Consider the following 19,775-nt stretch of genomic DNA (forward strand, 5'->3'; position numbering starts at 1 on the left):
AAAGATTTGAATAAATTTAATCTTTGTAATTTTTAAACATATTGAAAGATTTTTATAATTAAATAATTTCTCAAATAAGGTTATTTGATAAATAACTAAAATTATTTATTATGAAGATAAAATTCATATTTTAGATTTTAAATTTTAAAAAACATACTTGAATTTATTTGATTTTCAATTATAATTTTAATATTTTTTTATTTGAGAAATTCAATATTATCTAATTTGTAATTTTTTAAAAAAATACCATACTCTTTTAAAAAGTTTATCTTATGTGTTATTCAAAAAAATTTGTGCACATAAGCATCACAAGCGTTCATGTGACAAATTTTGTCAGGTGTCTATGTATGTTGTAATTTAATGTATATATTATATTACAACATATAAGATTATATGATAAAAATTACTTATGTGGATGTCTAAGTAGATAGTCTCTTTTAATGACATATAGGATAATTCTTATATTGTTTTATTTATTAAATAAAATTTTTTAGTAAACTATTTAATTTAATATTTTCAATAACTATTTAACTTCAAAACAAAATTTATTTGAGATTAAAAATTTTGTATAAATTTTAAATTCAAATATATTAAGTCATAATTTATTTTTTTCTTTTTAAATTTAATCACAATTTCAAATTTGTATACTTAATAAATTTTTATTTTTTGCCAAATAATTTTATTTAATAAATTATTCAAATTTAATTATATATGTGTGTGAATGTGTGCATGCTTTATAAATTATTATATACTATAATTAGAATTTGAAAACTAAAATAAAGAGCATAAGAAAGGCCATCCCATTCAAGCCAATATTATTTTATTTGTTATTATTATAATTAAAAATTTTAAAAAGATAAGTATTTTTTTATTTGACAATTATAGTTTTTTGGTTTTGATAGGAATGGGCAAAAGCTAGAAAGAAGTGAAAGCCATATTGTACTCATGAACAAATAAATCTATTTTTTATCTTCACTACTCCTCAAAATATGGTTTATATTGAAATTAATAATTAAGAAAAAGAAAATAGATTAAAATTTGAATTGATAAGATATTAGAATTTATTTAAAACTTATATGATGGTTGATTTTAAGTTAATAAATTATTGACTAGAAATCATGTACTACTAAAGTAATAAGAGCTTGCATTTTTATATAAAAAGATAAGACATTTGAATGTTGTTAAAGAAGTTCGATAAAAATATGTTTTTATTTTTGGAAACAAATATAATGTTTTATTTATGTTCTAATTTAAATATTTTTTCTATTGCATATTTTGTTAATTTATTTGTTTCTTTTAAGCTCATTACTTTTTTTTAATTTTGTTTAAATTGATTATAATTAACTTTTCATATTATATATTTTTTGTTTTATTCATTTCTTTAATGTTTTTATTCTCTATTAATTTATTAATATATTTGCCGTTATTATTGTATATTTTTAATCTTGATAAACTAATATATAAATTTATATTCTCCATTTTCTTTTTCAGCACTTTTTGTTATTGATTTTCTTTGTATACAATGGATGGTATGAGAAGAATCATGATCATTAATATACTCTATCAATAATGTAAAAAATGAATAAAATAAATAATATTTCAAAAAAATATATGATATATTTTTAAGCATAACATAAAGAATCATTGTTTGTCCTGTATCTAAAAAAATAACTTTATTTTGTTAACATAAAAATAATTGTTATGCCAATATATTTGTGTAATAATTACTTGAAGTATATCAAAAATAAGAATTAATAAAAGGCAAATGGTTATGATCAAATTAATATTTATGATTTATTGTTTAATCAAACATATATATAATATTATGATTCAATAGTTTAGGAATATTCTACTAATAGAAAATATTTTTCACAATTTAATCAAATGATATAAATATATAAATATATATATCCATATCCATGTCAACATTATCATAAAAAGCAATTATTAATCTAACTATTTAAAGATTGATTTTTGGCATTTTATCAAAAAAAAAAAAGCAGCAAAATTTTTAGTGTTTTACAAATGAATTGAAGAAAATATTTTTTTATAAAAAAGAGAATATTTTTATAATTCTTGAAATTTACAAAAGCTTAAATTGCTTTTAGACTAACAATATCATTTATAATATATTATGTTTAAGTTGTTTAATTGTAGCTTAGCATTTTATGAATGTATGATTATACATAATAGACGAATAAGAATTTTTATTTTTTTATTAAGATCATATAAAAATTAAAATTAATTAAAAATAAATTATAAATTATAAAAAATAATAAAAATTATCATGCATTTTAATATATATATATATATTATATGATTTCGGTATTATAAATTTAGTTTAGATAAATAAATAAATAAATATATATGATCTATTTGATAAATCATGAATTAGAGTTGGACCGGGTTTAGACTAGACCAAAATCCTTAACTCAAGCCCAGCCCGAAAACATCAGTCCATCCAATTACCTAGTACTACTGTAGCAAATGACGACTTATGGCGGAGCTCCAAATTGATAGTTCTCAGTAGGTCTCCAGGTGTTAGTTCTTCTACTTATTTATCTCTCACCCTCGGACTCTAGAATCACTGAACGAGTCAAGCTCGAACTCGGATTACCCAATGGCGTTCGCGTTGAGGAGCGTGAAGGTACCGCCGAACTCAGCGAGTTTGGAAGAAGCAAGAAGTCGGGTGTTCGATTTCTTCAGACTCGCTTGTAGATCAATCCCGGCAATTATGGATATCTATAACCTAGACGACGTCGTAACCAAATCCCAGCTCCGTTCCACCATCGCCTCCGAGATCCGTAAGAACTCCCATATCACTAACCCTAAGGTCGGCCTTCCTCTCTCTCCATTTTATATTCCTTCTATTAATACTTTATTTGGGAATTTTATATTTTTCTTCGGTTTTGGAAGATATATGTATTTTATTGCTTGCATCTTGTTTCTGGAAATAAATAATTTTTGTAATAAAATATGTTGTTTTACTTTTTATATAGAATTATTGTTTTTAAAAGTGGCTTTTTTTTTCGCTTTTTTTTTTGTTTTTTAATTGGTTATAATATTGCTATTCTTTTGATTTATGGAAACTTTATGAAGAATCAGATAACTCAATGAATGGTGATAATTCTAGGAAAATCTGAGCTTAAGCCTGGCTTGGTTGATGTGGGATTATGAGGGGAAAACTTGGGATATTGCTATTTTTTATTGAATTGGGAAAGTATGGTTTGATTTTGATCTCTTGATTGAATTGAAATGCTAGATTATGCTGTAGAATCAAATTTATTTTATGTGTTGCATCATTGTCCTCTCCTCTCATCAAGAAGAGAATGTGAGGATTATAAGTGTTTGGTTGATAGTAGATTTGTGAAGCTTACTTTGGAGATAGCTGAGGGGTTTTGTTGAAAGAGATTGTTTGGATTAATCTGGGACTTTAGTAGCTTCACGAACTTTTGTTTCAGTATTTTCATTTCACTGCTTCATGAACGATTTCCTCTGAGATGTGGTTCATCGTATGCTGTTATTATATTGGGAATGAAACATCATAAATTCTTTTGAATTTAGTCTTCCCATTGGTTGTTTTCAGTTTAGGGTGCCTTCTATGAGTGGTATAGAGAACACTAAGGTCCTAGCGTCTTGTTTTTTCCATCATCAAGTCTTCAATGACATTTTTAATTTAGCTAGATGATCTCGCGACCTTTGTTGTGAAGTTTTGTGATTTTTTATGCAGATCAAAATGATCATTTGATTGTTGTGAAGTAATTATATATTGTCAGCTTGTTTCAGTATTTTCTTCTCCAGTTTCTTCAGGAAGCAGCTCCTCTTAGCTTAGTCCTCCAAACTTCTGAGATGTAATATATCTTATCATTACGCTAGCAAGAGCTCTATCACTGCTATTGAGTATCAACACTTCTTGTAAATTGCTTTGATGCCTAAATCTTCGTATCTTGATGCAAAGAGGATTTCCGATCTTGATGAGTCTTGGGAGTTAGGACTGCATTCTATGTGTTCTATAGAGAAAGTTCCCTGCTTGTTGTATTCCTCATATTTAAGTCTTTATAAATGTTTTACTGTTGGCAAATGGTTCTGGAGCCATATATGTTATATTATGATTTATCTGCTGATCCAAATGGTCATTTGGGTAGTGGAGATGAATTTGTGTATTGCAGAGGTTATGGGAATGATTTTTAAAGCTTCTTTTGGTGTTCCCTGTTGATTGAAATTAATTAATTGACTCTGTTGTTGTAGATAAACAATATTGCAGGCTTTGTCTTCATGTTCCATTATGGAAAGTATTTCTCTGCATTAATTCTGTGGGTAGCTCTTCTATATGTTGCTTTACACTGAATATGAATTGTTTAATATCACATTTGCTACCTAGTATGTAGATTTGATATTTTCAGCATAATTTTGGAAATGCGTGTAACTTATACGACGTATTGACTTAACAAACTAGATTATGTCCATTTGAGGAGCCTCATTAATTGTTGGATATTTAATTATTTCCCAGAAGTACTTTAAAGTAGTTGATTTGTTTTTCTCTTTTTGCTGCCTTGTTGATAACTTGATATCACATTGTAGCGATTTTGACAGAGCTGCTTTGTTCTTTATGATGATTGGATGACAATGGAATTGAATTATAGTGTTCTGTGGGTTTGTTTGTTTGATAAATTGGTGTATAGTCTTAATCTATATTTATTTTCTCTTTATAATTGATGCATTTTATCTTTTGCTGCCTCATTCATAAGCTGATATTCCATTCTGGTGCTTTGGAAAGAGCTGTTTTTGTTCTTTATGATGATTGGACAAAAATAGAGTTTAATCATGGTGTTATGTAGGGTTGTTTGTCAGAAATATTGGTGTATGGTCTTAATTTATTTGGTCTTAATTTATTTGTATTTTCTGTTTGTAGTCAGAATGAATTTGTATAGGTTTGGAATTGTGGCAGAGATTCTTTGCTTTGAATGACTTGTGAGGTTATAAGTGCTAATATTTGGGTGACTGATGATTTTAAGATACCCTTTCCAGTGTCTTGATAGTAGTAGTGAAATCTGCAGGTAATTGATTTGCTGCTCTTTAAGGGCATGGAAGAGCTGAACAACATCGTGGAGCATGCAAAGCAGCGGCACCACGTTATCGGCCAGTATGTATTGGGTCGTCAAGGGCTTGTTCAGGATTTGGACACCAAGGATGAAGGCATGTCTGATTTCCTGAAGAATTTCTATAAAAGCAATTATTTTTGAATATCCAATTTTCTCAGACAGCTCATAGGGTTTTTGCTTTTGAGTGGACTTCCTTGATAATAATATGCCTAATCCTAACCTTTTATGTTGGGTAAAATTCTATAGTTTGTATTCCTGTTCACTTCTATGTCTGTTGCTTTTCACAAACCCACAGAAATGATTGGTCGAATTCTGGTGAATTTAAGAAATTGATCTCTTTACAAGAGTGCATGCTTTTTTTTTTTTATGAATTCAGTAAATTCATGGGGGGTTGTGCAAAGCATAGGCAAACTGGGGAAAAGGATTTCACTAGATTAATCATTCAGCCAGTTTGTCCATGAAGAGGATTTCACAGCTGGTAAATCATGAAAGACTTAATCAAATTACAAGCACAGTACAAGCGTTCTTTCAACAATTTGTTGAGTCATTAGAAAAGATAAATGAAACCAAAAGCCAGAAACTCGAAACGACGGACAACATGATATCATGGATCAGGCCCTGGAGGTAAGGCCTGATCCAAACATGAAAATGGAAACACTTGAAGAAGCACGATTAGTGCTATGGAATCATCTAGGTAGACTGTTTGAAGTGAAGCCTGATCCAAACATGAAAATGGAAACACTTGAAGAAGCACGATTAGCGCCATGGAATCATCTAGGTAGACTGTTTGAAGTGAAGCTGCGCAATGGATTCTCCCCAAGTAACTCAGTTTCCCTACGCAAAGCTTTTGAGAAAGCTAATTAGTGATCTTTTCGTCCCATTCATGCTTATAACTTTTTTTTACTTTTTTTTTTGGCAAAAAATAATAAAAAGAAAAAGAAAAAAATTAAAAATGAATAAAAAACCAACAACAAATAACAAGAAACTATCAAAAGGGTTGGGTAATTGGTTAATTAGTTGGTTTCAATGTAAGAGATTTTGAATTCAAACATTGGTAAATTTTTTATATGTAATTGGTTAATTAGTTTCTTATAGTGTAAGAAATTTTGAATTTAAATATCGTTAATTTTTTATATTATTAAAAAATTTATATTTGATATCTTATCAATATATAAATTTTATATTATTCGTAAATCATATGTTTCTTTACAATAGAGTAAAATTATTATAAATTTATATTTAACACGAATGTTGAAACAAAAATATGTGCCATAGCTATTTCTTATTTGAGCTCAGACAATGTTCCCATTAAAAGATGTCATCGAGTATTAAGTATAATGAAATGGCTGCTTTTCTTTTCTTTTCATTTTTATTTTATTTTAAAATGGATTGTATAAGAGGAAAAACAAAAAAAAAAAATCCAAATTTTTTTTTACTATTTCTATTCTACCCTAGTAGATAAAATGCACACTTGATTCATAAAAATATATAAACCAATTAAAATTTCTTTTGTTGATGCACACATAGCACAAAATCCAACAATCAAACAATAGTCACTACATTTTTATTAGTTCATTATATGACATAAAATTTCATACTAATTTGGACTTAATTTAAGCTATGTTTGTATATATATATATATATTTACATTGAAATTATATTCTTCAATTCTCTATTCTCAAAGTCACAAAACCAAACAAGTAAAAGGAGAAATAATTGTCACTTGGGCTGATGGTCCTACCCACTAACATTGACAACAACACACATTGGTTTCCCTTTGAAACGTGTGGGGGACATGTGTGATACGTGGATGTGGCAGCATCAGTTGATAAAAGCAAAGTCGTAGCAGACAAATCCCGTTCGATACCTGCCTTGAGCTTATCCCAATTCTTCCAAATTAGTTTGTTGTCCTTGATATTGTTGATAACCCCTTGTCTTCTTCTCTTTACTCAATCCTCTTTCACATGATAAAGACCCCTATTTCTTGATCAAAACAACTCCAACACTCCGGTATTATCCAACTAGAAAAGAAGAAAAAGAATCGGTACAAGGCATCAGCCATGGCAAGTTTAACGTTTCACTCACTGACAGGAACCGTGGAAAAGATCCCAACATCATCTTTTTGTTCAAACCCAAGGATGTCAGCTTCTTTTCATTGTAAAAATAAGGGTGAAAAAAGGGTGTCAAGAATGACGTTAAAAGCTATGGGAGGAGCAGCCAAGTATAAAGGGACTCAGATGAGGGAGAAGCAGCTGACTGAGATGATTGAGAAAAAAGTGACAGAAGCCAAGGAAGTTTGTAAAGGAGATGAGACTTCTGATGAATGCAAGGTGGCTTGGGACGAGGTTGAAGAGATAAGTCAAGCCAAAGCTGATCTCCGGATTAAACTCGAAATAGAAAAGAAAGATCCGTTGGAATCTTTCTGTCAGGAGAATCCTGAGACTGAAGAGTGCCGGATCTATGAAGATTGATGAAAAAAAAAATCATATGGATCTACCTAGGTTTATTAGTTTTTATTAGACAAAATTGTGCAAGGAATTAGAAAATTTGTATAATAATTAACCAAACTTTGTTGTTGGGGGATTCTTAATCAGTGGTTGAGTTATTAATATAAGTGTATGGTTTGTTATGCTATTCTTGTTTCAGTTTCAGGATTAAGAGAGCTCAAGCTCAAATTATGTTGTAAGAAATTTGTTGTTTTAAACATTTAGACAATGTTTGTTGGAGAAAATGAGAAATTTCCCCATTCGTTTGAGGTTAGATCAGTAAAGCCGGTAACAAACAGTGAAGAAAAGAGTGATCACCAGATCAAAATCAATATATCCATCAAAATCAGCTCAATTTTGGACTCATCTGTTGGTTTGGTCCATACTATGAAGTTTACCGTAAGGCCCTGAAAGAGCAGCAAATCAGTTAAAAGCATATTTTTAGGGGTAAGGGATTCCTAGAATTTTATCCAATTTTTTTCCGGGTCGCTGGAACAGAGCTATCTAGGTCAGACTTAAAACTTTGTTGGACATAATTGAATGTGAAGCTCATATCAAGGACTGGTAAAAGAACAGATTTGGATTTGTTAGTAAGACTTGAATCCTGCTTGCTAATAAGTAATATTTAAGTTGAGTCTCAATACTAATAATCATTTTTAATAAATGATCTATAAATTTAATATAAGTCTTTTTGAATTTACGGTGCGAAAGAGGTCTAAGGTGCAATTTGACCTGGAATGAGAAGATTTTCCCTCACCCTAAACTTTTTACCAAAAGAAAAAAGAGATGAAAACCAAAGTAAGATACTGGTCTTTCCAATAAATAGATGGAACTCCTTATGCATGGTATCAACTATATTTTATCAAGCACATTTAGATGGAATGCACAAGAGCTATTCTTTACGGATGTTAGCCTAGATTATTCCATAGGAACAATGCAAAATTGAAGGTTAAGGCGAAGCATTGGTGGTATTACAAATTGATACAAGGAAAAGCATGAGATGCAAAAAGAGCTTTCAAACCAGTCAAAAGACATTGACGATTGCAAGAAGCGCAAGGCTCAACCAACCATTGCTCGAAATAACATCAACCTTAGCTTTAAGTAGCCTAGTAGCAAACAGGAGCAACCCTCGCTGGTCTAGTGCTAGGTTCCCACCCACAAGCTGCATTAGAAGTGGGCCTGAAGCAGTGAATTTGCTTTGACATGTGGGTCTGTCCGCCTAAGATTTTCAAAGGAAAACCTCTTGATGATTAATTAATCTTCGAAGAACCTCTTCTTCCCCAGGTCATATGGGAACTAGAGCATACTCAGAAGCTGAGGCCAGAATTTCCAAAGGACCCTTCATCTTTTGTTTTGGAAGTCAAAGAAGACTGAAGCACTCAATGGTAGTGTAAATGATGTAATAGTAAGCAGCTATCGTGCCAAGATTCGAAGGAGAAAGATCCATGTCATCCTCTATGGTAATACATTTACTTGGTTCCACATCATCTAATGAGTTCTCAACAAGCTCCGAAAGGTGATCAGAGAGATGCCTGTGACTTGCTCCCTGGAGATTGTAGTAATTTGGATCTTGAGAGAGCCTCCCATGCATGAAGGTCCATGTAAAATAATCCACAGCATCTTGCTTGTTCACAACAACTTTCGCGACAATTTCTGCATCAAAGTTATTATGTAGAAAATGGTGCAAATGGCTTTCCATAGGGAATGCTTCATACAAGAACTTCATGTAATACTCTTTACGAGAGGCATGACAGATCTGTCAGAATTATCAAGATGACGACGACTGGCATGGGCCATCATCTGCAACTAATCTGTAACTGGGTAATCGGTGTGAGAATTTTCTCTCCCATCATAATATTGAGTACCCATTACAACCACCAAGTATGCTGACAACGGCACTCCCCAACATAATGAACTGCTCATAACACAAACCTGAATCCACCCAGCTTCAAACAGCTGCGAAACAACTTCTTGATCCAAGCTGCTCAAACCCTCATGCAAGTAGCCAACTCCATGTTCTAGAGTGGTTTTCAATGTTTCTTCACTAATTTTGTCAACAAAAGGTTTAAGTGCTTCGGCAGATTGCAAACAAAAAGCTGCCTCAACTTCACCATCCACTTTGGAGTAACTCATTAGGTCCACGGCAGTGAGTCTAACAAGCTTCCTTGTAGGAACAAACACGATAGCAGGCTTCCCACTTTTGGCATATTGCATAATGGTAGTGTAAATGGTTTTATTCATTGCTTGCATCCTTGATTCAAAATTAGCTATATCCACCCCTTGAAAGTATATTTCTAGTGGTACAGGACGAACTCCAGGGGGGAAAGTGAAAAGGCTGTAAGAAGTAGCTCCTATCCATTCTCCTAGGTCCTTAGCATTTGGAAGAAAAGTTGAGAAAGCAACAATCCGAATCTTCTTCTCCTTCTCCTGATCGACCAGACTTGTAATATATCTCATCTTAGAGACAATCACCACCTCCAACACAGGACCACCTTGGCCACCAATCAAGTGAAGGTCATCAACAATGAAAAGACTAACCTGATGCACATACTTTTGCCATTTCCAGAGACAAGAAAGTGCATCCCATTTCTCCAAAGTACTGATGACTATTTGAACTTTCTCAAGTAACTTCAGGTCCATTATCAATTCCCCAGTCAATTCAACCACCCGCATAGAGACCTCCACCAAACTTCCTCTCCCCACCACAGTATTGCTCCTTGGCAATAGCCCCAAGAGGTGCAATATACACTATTCGCATATTACTATCAAGTCCTTTTTGATGATTCCTTAATATAGTAAACTCAGCACATATGGTCTTCCCCCTCCCTGTTGGTGCGGCTACTAGAACATTGTTATCCATATTATACAAAACAGTGAAGACTTGAATTTGAACAGGATTAAAATGCTTAAAATCTTGATATAGTGCTTCATAAGTTGGATTCTTCAATGCAGTCACAGGCAAGGGCTGTAAATCCAACAGCTCAGTTGGTGGAGGGTACTTCTCTGGTAGAATAAGCTGCCTGAAAGAGATAGGCAAACCAGTCTGTGACCCAAGCCATTAATCTGAGACAACACAAATGAAATGCTGAGGTGGCAACAGTTAATAAATTGGCACCGTGAAGTTCAAAGTGTGGTTTTGGGGTTCACTGTGAAGTTCATAGTGATGGTTTTAGGGTTCAAAGTGAGGTGGCAATGGTTCACACTGCTTCTTCAGCAAAAAGTACTCATGGTGAAGAATATACTCACCATCATTATCCTAAACAATCACCCAAAATGGCTCCACATACCCATGAACCTTCCTCCCACTGAAAATCTGGCGTCATTGTAAGTTCAACCCTCAAGACAGTTCGTGTAATTGGTTGAACATGGGAAGCAAGGTTCAGCTTTGGGAACTGGTGAATGAGCCAGTGAAGGGTTCTTCCCATTTTAGGAAAACGAACAAGCTCTCCAATCTCCTGTGATGACAGATCATAGTACCTATCCCAGGCCAAATCTTTCTTCCCCAACTTCATAAGAATTTCATTTGGGAAGCCATTGAAATGGCAAAGAGGCATTTGAACGTTCCTCATCCTCTTAGTAACCATTTTACCCCAGTTCAAAGCCTTCTTAGCCAACTGCACGCAACCTGTTTTCAAAACAATCTCAAAAGCTGCTCATAGATGACGTCCAGCATTCTGAGCTATGTACATCATGTCAGATGTCAATGACAGTCCTTCAAGCTTTAACTGTGAAATATATGCTTGCAGCAAAACATCGATTTTTGCACTAGGCATCTCCAGGCTTTCCTTGATTGGAATGGGAACATGGTCCAAAAGCTTTGCCAGCTCCATCTTCTCATCTTGTCTAACTGTCACAAACTTGAATTCTTCACTGAGTGAAAAATGTCGGCAAAGCTCTATATCCCCTATGGTTGGCTTCAAATTCTCGTTATATGTGGATATTGTCCCATGAATTATATAGTAGTAGCTAGCAATGCGGCCCAAATCAGTCACTTTGAAGTATCCACTTTTTCTGTCATACTTGAGCAAATTATTCTTGTCCAAGATGGTTGCAGCAGAATGGTCTGCCAAAAGGAAAAGGAAAAGAAATCAATAAAGAATACAATCACAGGCATTACAGTAAAATTAAAACAAAGAACAGTAAAGATTCAAATTATAGCATGACATATGAAGCACAGTAGCGTTCTGTTTCATTTTTATATCTTCATAGAACATTCATCAGCCGCAAGTTTCTCCAGTTTAAATACAACGTATATTCTCACTGTCATGAATAACGAATATTAAAACCAAATGCACCAATTCAAACTATCAAAAAAAAAAAAAAGCAAAAGAAAAACAACGAGGTAACAGAGCTGTTGAGAGCCAAACCTCATGTGCATGCAAGATGAGGAAAAAGAGTGCTAGAAAATTAGAATTTGAGAAATTCTTTTAAAAATAATAATGTATACTAAAGAGATGTATGCTTACCAAATCAGCCCTCCTCTCCTCCAAAGTTAAATCTCTTGAAAGAGCTTCAGCTGGTAAGCCATAAAGTGTGGGATTGCGTAACATGAGAATATACAAGTACGTGTAACCAATCCAATTGCAGGCCTCTCTTGCGTTCTGAACAGTTCAAAGAACGATTTCTGCATTCAACTGATCAGCCAGTTTGGACACAGACTGGCTTTCAATAGGAAGATGCTGATTCATCAAAGAAAGGTAGTACTGATGCCAGTGATGATGATCCCTTCCCATATGAATCATACTGAGGCCTCCTAGCACGTCCCATCATCTGCATGACATCCAGATGACTTAGCTCAGTCCATGCTCCTTTTTCCGGGCTTAAATCTGGCTCCTTCTGATAATGACCGTGTGAGCAGGCAAGCTCACACCCCAAGCAAGAGTTGCAGTTGATACCAATACTTGTACATGTCCGTCAGCAAAGAGTTCTTCAACAATTTGGCTATCAGTCCTTGCCAACCCAGCATGATAGATTGCAAAACCATAAGGAAGTAGATCCTTGAGATCATTGCTTTTAACCATATCTGTGTGACTCCGGAGAATCTCACGACTTGCAGCATCCTCTTTCAACAGTCTAGTAAGACTATCAGTAGCAAGTGCAGTGTCCCACACCGCACGAGCTGTTCTAGTAGCATCCTTCCTTGAATGAACAAAAATAAGGACTAGATGCTTCCGTGAAGCAGCCATTACCTTTTCATAACAAATATCATCCATCAACTGGCAGTGGCTTCTTCATTGTGATTCCAATATACTGTTGACAGAGGGGGACAGGTCTGTAGATATTGTCAAAATGGAACAGTCCTTTTTCAAGATTAACCCGAAAAATAATGCCACATCTTCAAATTTAGGAAGTGTACCCGACAGCCCGACCAATCGGATCTGCATGAAATACAGCCCGACCAATCGGATCTGCTCTTTCATGGTTTCAATTTGCCTAACGGTCCTGGCAACAATGCTTTCAAGCACAGGTCCTCTATTATCATGAGGAAGATGAATTTCATCAATGATAAGACGTTTCACCAGCTGCGTATGCGTACGATTCCCAGACTTTCTGGTAATAATATCCCATTTCTCTGGAGTTGTCACAATAATCTGAGTCTCCTCAATTTGTTGGCGAGTTAGTATCTGGTCTCCACTGAGCTCCCTCACAGTCACACCATATTCCTCTAAACGAGGAAAAAAATTATCAACAACTTCAGCAACTAGAGCTTTCATAGGTGCCACATAGATAATCTTATAGTTGCTGTGGTTAATTGAACCATCAGAATTCATATTAAAGGCAAGTTGCCGCAGTATGGTGAGCACAGCAACAGTAGTTTTCCCTGGCCGAGTAGGACACAGTAGAATGTTATCAGATGAAAAAAAGGGCAGTTTCATACACTTTGCTCTGTACTCTGTTCAACTGTTGCATCCCTCTGAAAGCTAGTTGTGCCCAGTCTGGCATCTCAGATATCTTTACAAGCCTCTCGAACTTCAGTACTGGCACACGAACTTCCTTTATACCCCTTGCTATGATGCTTGTACAAACCCACGGGAAGATCACATTTTTTATTTGCCATCAAAAGACCACCCTGTTCAAAAGCAAGACTGTCTAGATCAAGCAACTGGCGCTGACCCTTCAGCCAAACACAATTAGTATCTCTGTCAGCAAGGCCTCTCCTAACCCTATCCCCATCTCTGTCACTCTCATCCTTTAGTCGACGAGCCTCTTCTCTGACACTCTTAGCCGAGTTCTTCCGCCTTTCTTTTGCAGTTGTCCTGGCGGCATGCAACTGCTCAAAAATTGCAGACACCCAAGCTCATCATTTCCTCCTCAATCTTCTTCTTCTCTCGTTGGTCTTCAGCCCTAGCCAAGCAGGTGCACCACACAACCTTCAGCCGATTCCGCAACAGATATTTGATAAGGTTGAACTTGTCGAACTGGAGATGCACCAATAGCTTGGTCTCAGCCTCCCTGTCATCACCCTCCGCAAGAACCTTAAGCACCTCTTCAGAAAGCTTCTGGCACTGTTGTGGGTCAATTTGTTGATCACAAGCCTGGGAGATCTTCCTCTGAAGCCAATAAGCATCAATGTCCTGGACATTCAGATTCATTCCCTCATTAGCCTCATGCAAGTCATCATCATTAATAAACCACCCCCCTGCATGGCCCGAGCACCATTTTTCACCCCATCATCATCCTCCTCCTCATTATCCTCATGCAACAACTCAAGATATCTCTCCTCTTCCTCATCTTCATTTTCTTCAAACTCAACTGCCACCACAACATCATCATTAAGACCTCATCCCCATTCCCCATCAAACCCCCACCTTCATCACCAACATCTTGATAATCAGTAATCAGCTTCTCAATCGAAACAAGCTGATCAAAAGCCTGGCTCGGAATCGGATTCAACAACTTCCCAATCTCCTTCTTCTCGGAATTCTCAATCCCCTCATTGTTAAGTACAGCCAAAATCTCATCTGCTGCACCACAAAAAATATTAAGCGGCAGTACACCCAACTGCTGCTGAATCAAACTCAACATAGCCTCATAAGCCACCCTAGTCTCCTTCGTTTCAGGCTGATAAGCCCCTTCCTCCAAAACACCCAACACTCTCCTCACATACGCTACGCCTCTTGCTTTTCCCATAGCTCATAGGGACCAGGTTTAGCAATAGGGTCTGGTTGCTTCATTATAATTTAAACTAGCTTTAATCTGGTGCAATGCACTTGTGATAATTTTATTTTTATATTATTAAATTATTATATAAATAAAAAATAAAAATATGAATTTGTAAAAAAATATTTTAACTTTGAGTTTAAAAGTTTTGAATGTAATTTATGTATTTTTTAGTAATAAAACTATTTTATGTATAGAATAATAAGTAAAATAGATATGCATTTTTATTAATAAAATTATTATTATTCCCTTATTTTCAGTTTGGTTCATATTTTTTATTATTAAATTACTTAACAGCTTTTATTCATTATTTTAGTAAAGATTTTCATTCATAATTTTAATTAATTAAAATATTTATGTCAAAATTAATGGTTGTTAGTTACAAATTACAATACATGTGTTGCTTTAATCATAAATTTTTTTTATTCATTTTGAACGAACTCCTTTTTTTTTTTTTTTTGAGCATTCCAACATTTTCCACTTTACTCTATCAAACCCAACAAAAAATATAAAAATAATAGTGGCTTGAATATTGATATATCATGATAATTTATATATTTATATTATATAAATATTGATATTTATATATTTATATTGTATTTTATAAAAAAAATTACATATTTTCTTCATTTTATTTTATATGCCTCCTATTATTTTTGTTTTTGTCAAACCGATTCAACTTTGACCATTGCTTTTAATAAAATCACAAAGCTAAAAAATTTTTTAAATTAAGATTCATAAAGTTCGAGTTTTAAAGTTTTCAAAATATATTTATAAAAATTTTAATTTAATATAATATTTTAAAAAATAATTATCAAAATTAAATTTGTTTGATCAAAAAATTCAATAAAAATCATATGAAATAAGAAAATATAAAATATTATAAAATATTTTTTATTTTATTAAATTTATATATAATTTTTTAAAATTTTAAATTATATTATTTTTATATTTTTTATATCGATTTGACGTCGTATTATCATATTATATATTAAATTATCATAGGATCACAAATCCATTCACGGTGGAGGCAATTGCAGCAATTCGGACTTTTAAACTTTGCTCTTGAGATGGGGTTCACAAGAATTGTAGTGGAAGATGATGCTTTAGCAGTAATGAAAAAAATACAGCAATGACTCTACTCCTCTCTCCCATTGGCACCATTATAGATGAGGTTGCCTAGAACCAAGGTTACAAAATTCACTGCCTGCAGCATAGCACACATGAGAAACACAGGGAATGCAGCAGCTCATTGTTTAGCAAAACATGGATTACGGGTTCAAGGGGGATTGTGGATTGTTCAGAGTTTTTAAGTTAACTCCATTGTAACTACTGATGCAGAATTTTTTTCAAGAATGATGGCATTTTTCTTGCTTAAAAAATAATGAATAATAAAGAATCATATAAATTTGATTGGGTCGTCAAAATTTCTATGGCTCAAAAGTCAAGAAGTGTCTTTGGCTTCTGTTCAAGTTCTACTCTCCCTATCCCTATCAATGATAGAAAAAAAAAATCAACAGGTTGGTAGGTCACCGTTGTCAAGAGTGATAGGCGTCCAACCCCATGCTTTGACTAACCAATAAAAGGAGAAAGAAAAAAAAAAGTAGAAGAGTTGGAAAAAAATTAAGATATTGTATTTTTGTTAATTTATATCTATTTTTTATATTGAATATTTCCTGAATTTTATTTAAAAGATTTTTTGATGTTTTTTATTTTACTTAAATTATTTTTCTGATTTGGATTTTATTATTATCGGATAAACCGAACTATCTAAATATTGTGGCTATCTTCACATTATTCTGTTGATATTTTTGTCAACCGAGCGACCATTGGGTCAATACCCTTACTCCATATACTCTTTCCAATATTGTGGTTTAATTTTCTGCCATTGAAGTTTGAATCATTGTTGGTTGCCAAGAGAGTTTGACCGATCAAGGCACCATGGTTTATTCTTTACCCTCTCCCCTCCTTATTCTAACTTTAATTCAGCTAATTTCCAGGTTTACATCCCTCCAATCTTCTTTACTTGATCCCAATTCCTCAACAAGTTGCGATAAGATTGAGAGAAAGGCACTTCTCCAGTTCAAAGCAGGCCTTCAAGACTATTCAGGCAGGCTTAATTCTTGGTTTGGCAAAGATTGTTGTAGATGGTCTGGTGTTGGTTGCAACAAGCTGACAGGTCATGTCACGAAGCTAGACCTCAGAAATCCATATGATCAGCCTTACCATCAAAATGCAAGCCTTGTAGCAGCTTTTAAAGTGGCAAGGTTAGGTGGTAGAATAAATCCTTCATTGCTTGATTTAAAGTATTTGAATTGCTTGGATTTAAGCTTGAACAATTTCAAAAATACTCCAATACCAAACTTCATTGGTTCACTCACTGAATTAAGTTACCTTAATCTTTCGAGTGCATCCTTTGGTGGTTTGGTTCCTCATCATCTTGGAAACTTATCAAACTTGCAATATCTTGATCTATATTCCTACCCACTAAAATATTCTCCAAGTATTTGGGTTTCTGATTTGAATTGGATAGCTGGACTTTCTTTGTTGAAGCACTTGAATTTAGGATATGTGAATCTTAGAATGGCATCAACAAGTTGGCTGTCAGTTATTAACATGCTTCCATATCTTGAGGAGTTGCATTTGCCTGACTGTGCTCTCGATCAGGTACCTTATTCTCTTCCATTTGTGAACTTTAGTTCCATTCAAGTTCTAGATCTTTCAGAGAACTGGTTCAGTTCTTCCCTGCCTCAGTGGTTATTTAATATTAGTAGCAGTCTTGTGGTCTTGAACTTACGAAACAGTGGAATTGGGAGGTACTCTGTGAATGATGTTGATTGGGGAAAATTTTGCCACTTACAGACTCTAGATCTATCATCTAGTGAAATAAGTGGAGAATTAGAGAAATTTGTAAGCAGTTTGTCTAAATGTGACAACATTAGCTTGGAAGTGTTACATTTATGGTCTAATAATTTGGGAGGGCTAATACCTGAATCGTTGGGACACATGAAGAATTTGAAATCTCTCCGAATTGATGATAATCCAATCTCTGGTTCAATTCCAGCATCTATAGGAAACTTATCCCGCTTGGAGGAATTATATGTTGCAGACAACAAGTTGAATGGGACTATCCCTGAAAGTATAGGACAACTCAACAAGTTGAGGGAATTATATCTTGAAGGTAACTGGTACGGTGTCATATTGGAGACTCATTTCCTCCACCTGGAAAATCTTAAAAGCCTATACTTTTCATCTTGGAACAAGGCTCTAGCATTTGATATTAGACGGGATTGGATTCCTCCCTTCAGTTTGGAGCTCATCTTTATCAGCCATTGCCAAATGGGTCCCAACTTTCCTGCATGGCTCAAGACTCAAAAGGACTTGAGGTCCCTGAGTTTTGAAGAAGTGGCAATTTCGGATACAATACCTGATTGGTTTTGGGAACAAACTCCACAGTTTCGAAATTTGCGTCTCTACAATAACAAATTAAGAGGAACACTTCCCAAATCACTGAAATTTCCACCAGGTGCCTTTGCTGTAGACCTTAGTTCTAACCTTTTTGAGGGTCCACTTCCACTTTGTTCTCAGGTCAGGATTCTGTCTTTAAGGAACAACTCTTTTACAGGATCAATTCCGAAGAACATTGGTGAAAAGATGTGGCAAATGGAATACTTAGATCTCTCCAAGAACTTTCTCAGTGGTAATATTCCCCCCCTCTATAGGTAAGTTTATAAGGTTGCAAATTATATCTCTTTCAAACAACCTCCTTTCCGGAAAGATCCCTTGGTGGAAATCGTTGACAAGCTTGAGGGTCATAGATTTCTCCAAGAACAATCTATCTGGAAGCATTCCGAGCTCAATATGTTCACATCCTAGGCTTCACATATTGAAATTGAGTGGCAACAATCTTTTTGGGAACCTCTCGTCCTTACAGAAATGCATGGAACTATCAGAACTTGGTCTTGCAGTTAATAAATTCTATGGAGGAATTCCAAAATGGATTGGAGAAAGGCTATCATCTTTATCAATTCTGAGCTTGGGAGGAAACATGTTTAATGGAAAGATTCCTGAAAACTTATGCCATCTTTCTTACCTTCATATCTTGGAGCTTCGACATAACAATTTATCAGGACGAATCCCTCCATGTTTAGGCAATCTAAGCGGGTTGAGTTATTTGATGCCTTATTCTCCACAAGACCCTGGTTCTCATCCTGCTTACTGGAATGAAATGGAGTTCAATGTCAAAGGCCGAATACTTGAATTTACCTTGACACTTGATCTCGTGAACATCATAGATCTTTCGAGAAATAATCTACAAGGAGAAATCCCGAAGGAAATAACAAATCTTTCAACCTTGGGCACCTTAAATTTGTCATGGAATCAATTGACTGGAAACATACCAGAGAAGATAGGAAATCTGCGAAGTTTAGAAACTCTTGACCTGTCAGGCAATCATCTTTCTGGCACAATTCCTTCAAGTATGTCAGACATAACATCATTGAGCCATTTGAACTTCTCATATAATAACTTGTCAGGACCAATTCCATCAACCAATCAGTTCCGAACCTTCAATGACCCTTCTATTTATGAAGGCAACTCAAAACTTTGTGGATATCCATTGTCAACCAACTGCTCAACAACAAACAATGGCCAACAAGAGAATCAGGACGCCGAAGGCAAAGATGAAGATGTGGCTGAAATGCTGTGGTTATACTTCTACATTGGAATGGCCCCCGGATTTGTCATGGGGTTTTGGGCTGTTTGTGGCTCGTTGATCATTAGTAAGTCTTGGAGACATGCTTTATTCCGGTTGGTAGATGATATTAGAGACAGAATTTGGGTAATCAGTACAGTGACTGTGGCTCATTTGATCGAGAAGTTGAAAGGTAAAAGAAATGGAGATTTTCAAAGAAAATAGACCATATTTACTTGTACAAATGTATTTGTCCAATAAAAATGAAAAAAGAACATTTCATAGATGTTAATAACTAAATAATTACCATGATTTATACAAGTTGCAGTAAGA

At 34.3% G+C, this 19,775-nt stretch overlaps 2 protein-coding genes and 2 pseudogenes across 2 annotated transcripts; 3 read left to right on the forward strand and 1 right to left on the reverse strand.

Annotated features, from left to right (window-relative positions):
* Positions 1-2,514: 2,514 nt before the first annotated feature.
* On the forward strand, positions 2,515-5,446 carry LOC111309949 (NADH dehydrogenase [ubiquinone] 1 alpha subcomplex subunit 6-like). The gene is made up of 2 exons (XM_022908975.2): positions 2,515-2,833; positions 5,058-5,446. Exons 1-2 carry the CDS (start codon positions 2,621-2,623, stop codon positions 5,241-5,243), a joined length of 399 nt encoding a protein of 132 aa, XP_022764710.2. The 5' UTR covers positions 2,515-2,620; the 3' UTR covers positions 5,244-5,446.
* A 1,580-nt stretch (positions 5,447-7,026) lies between these two features.
* LOC111309950 (calvin cycle protein CP12-3, chloroplastic-like) lies at positions 7,027-7,736 on the forward strand. Its single transcript, XM_022908976.2, has one exon. The coding sequence runs from the start codon at positions 7,163-7,165 to the stop codon at positions 7,571-7,573; it is 411 nt and encodes a 136-aa protein (XP_022764711.2). The 5' UTR covers positions 7,027-7,162; the 3' UTR covers positions 7,574-7,736.
* Positions 7,737-8,486: 750 nt separating this feature from the next.
* LOC111309394 (DExH-box ATP-dependent RNA helicase DExH12-like) lies at positions 8,487-14,793 on the reverse strand (annotated as a pseudogene).
* A 1,785-nt stretch (positions 14,794-16,578) lies between these two features.
* On the forward strand, positions 16,579-19,728 carry LOC111309395 (receptor-like protein EIX2; annotated as a pseudogene).
* Positions 19,729-19,775: the final 47 nt, after the last annotated feature.

This window comes from Durio zibethinus, chromosome 19, assembly GCF_047325235.1.
Source record: "Durio zibethinus cultivar Kanyao isolate XHJ-2024 chromosome 19, ASM4732523v1, whole genome shotgun sequence".
In the NCBI taxonomy this organism is placed as follows: Eukaryota; Viridiplantae; Streptophyta; class Magnoliopsida; order Malvales; family Malvaceae; genus Durio; species Durio zibethinus.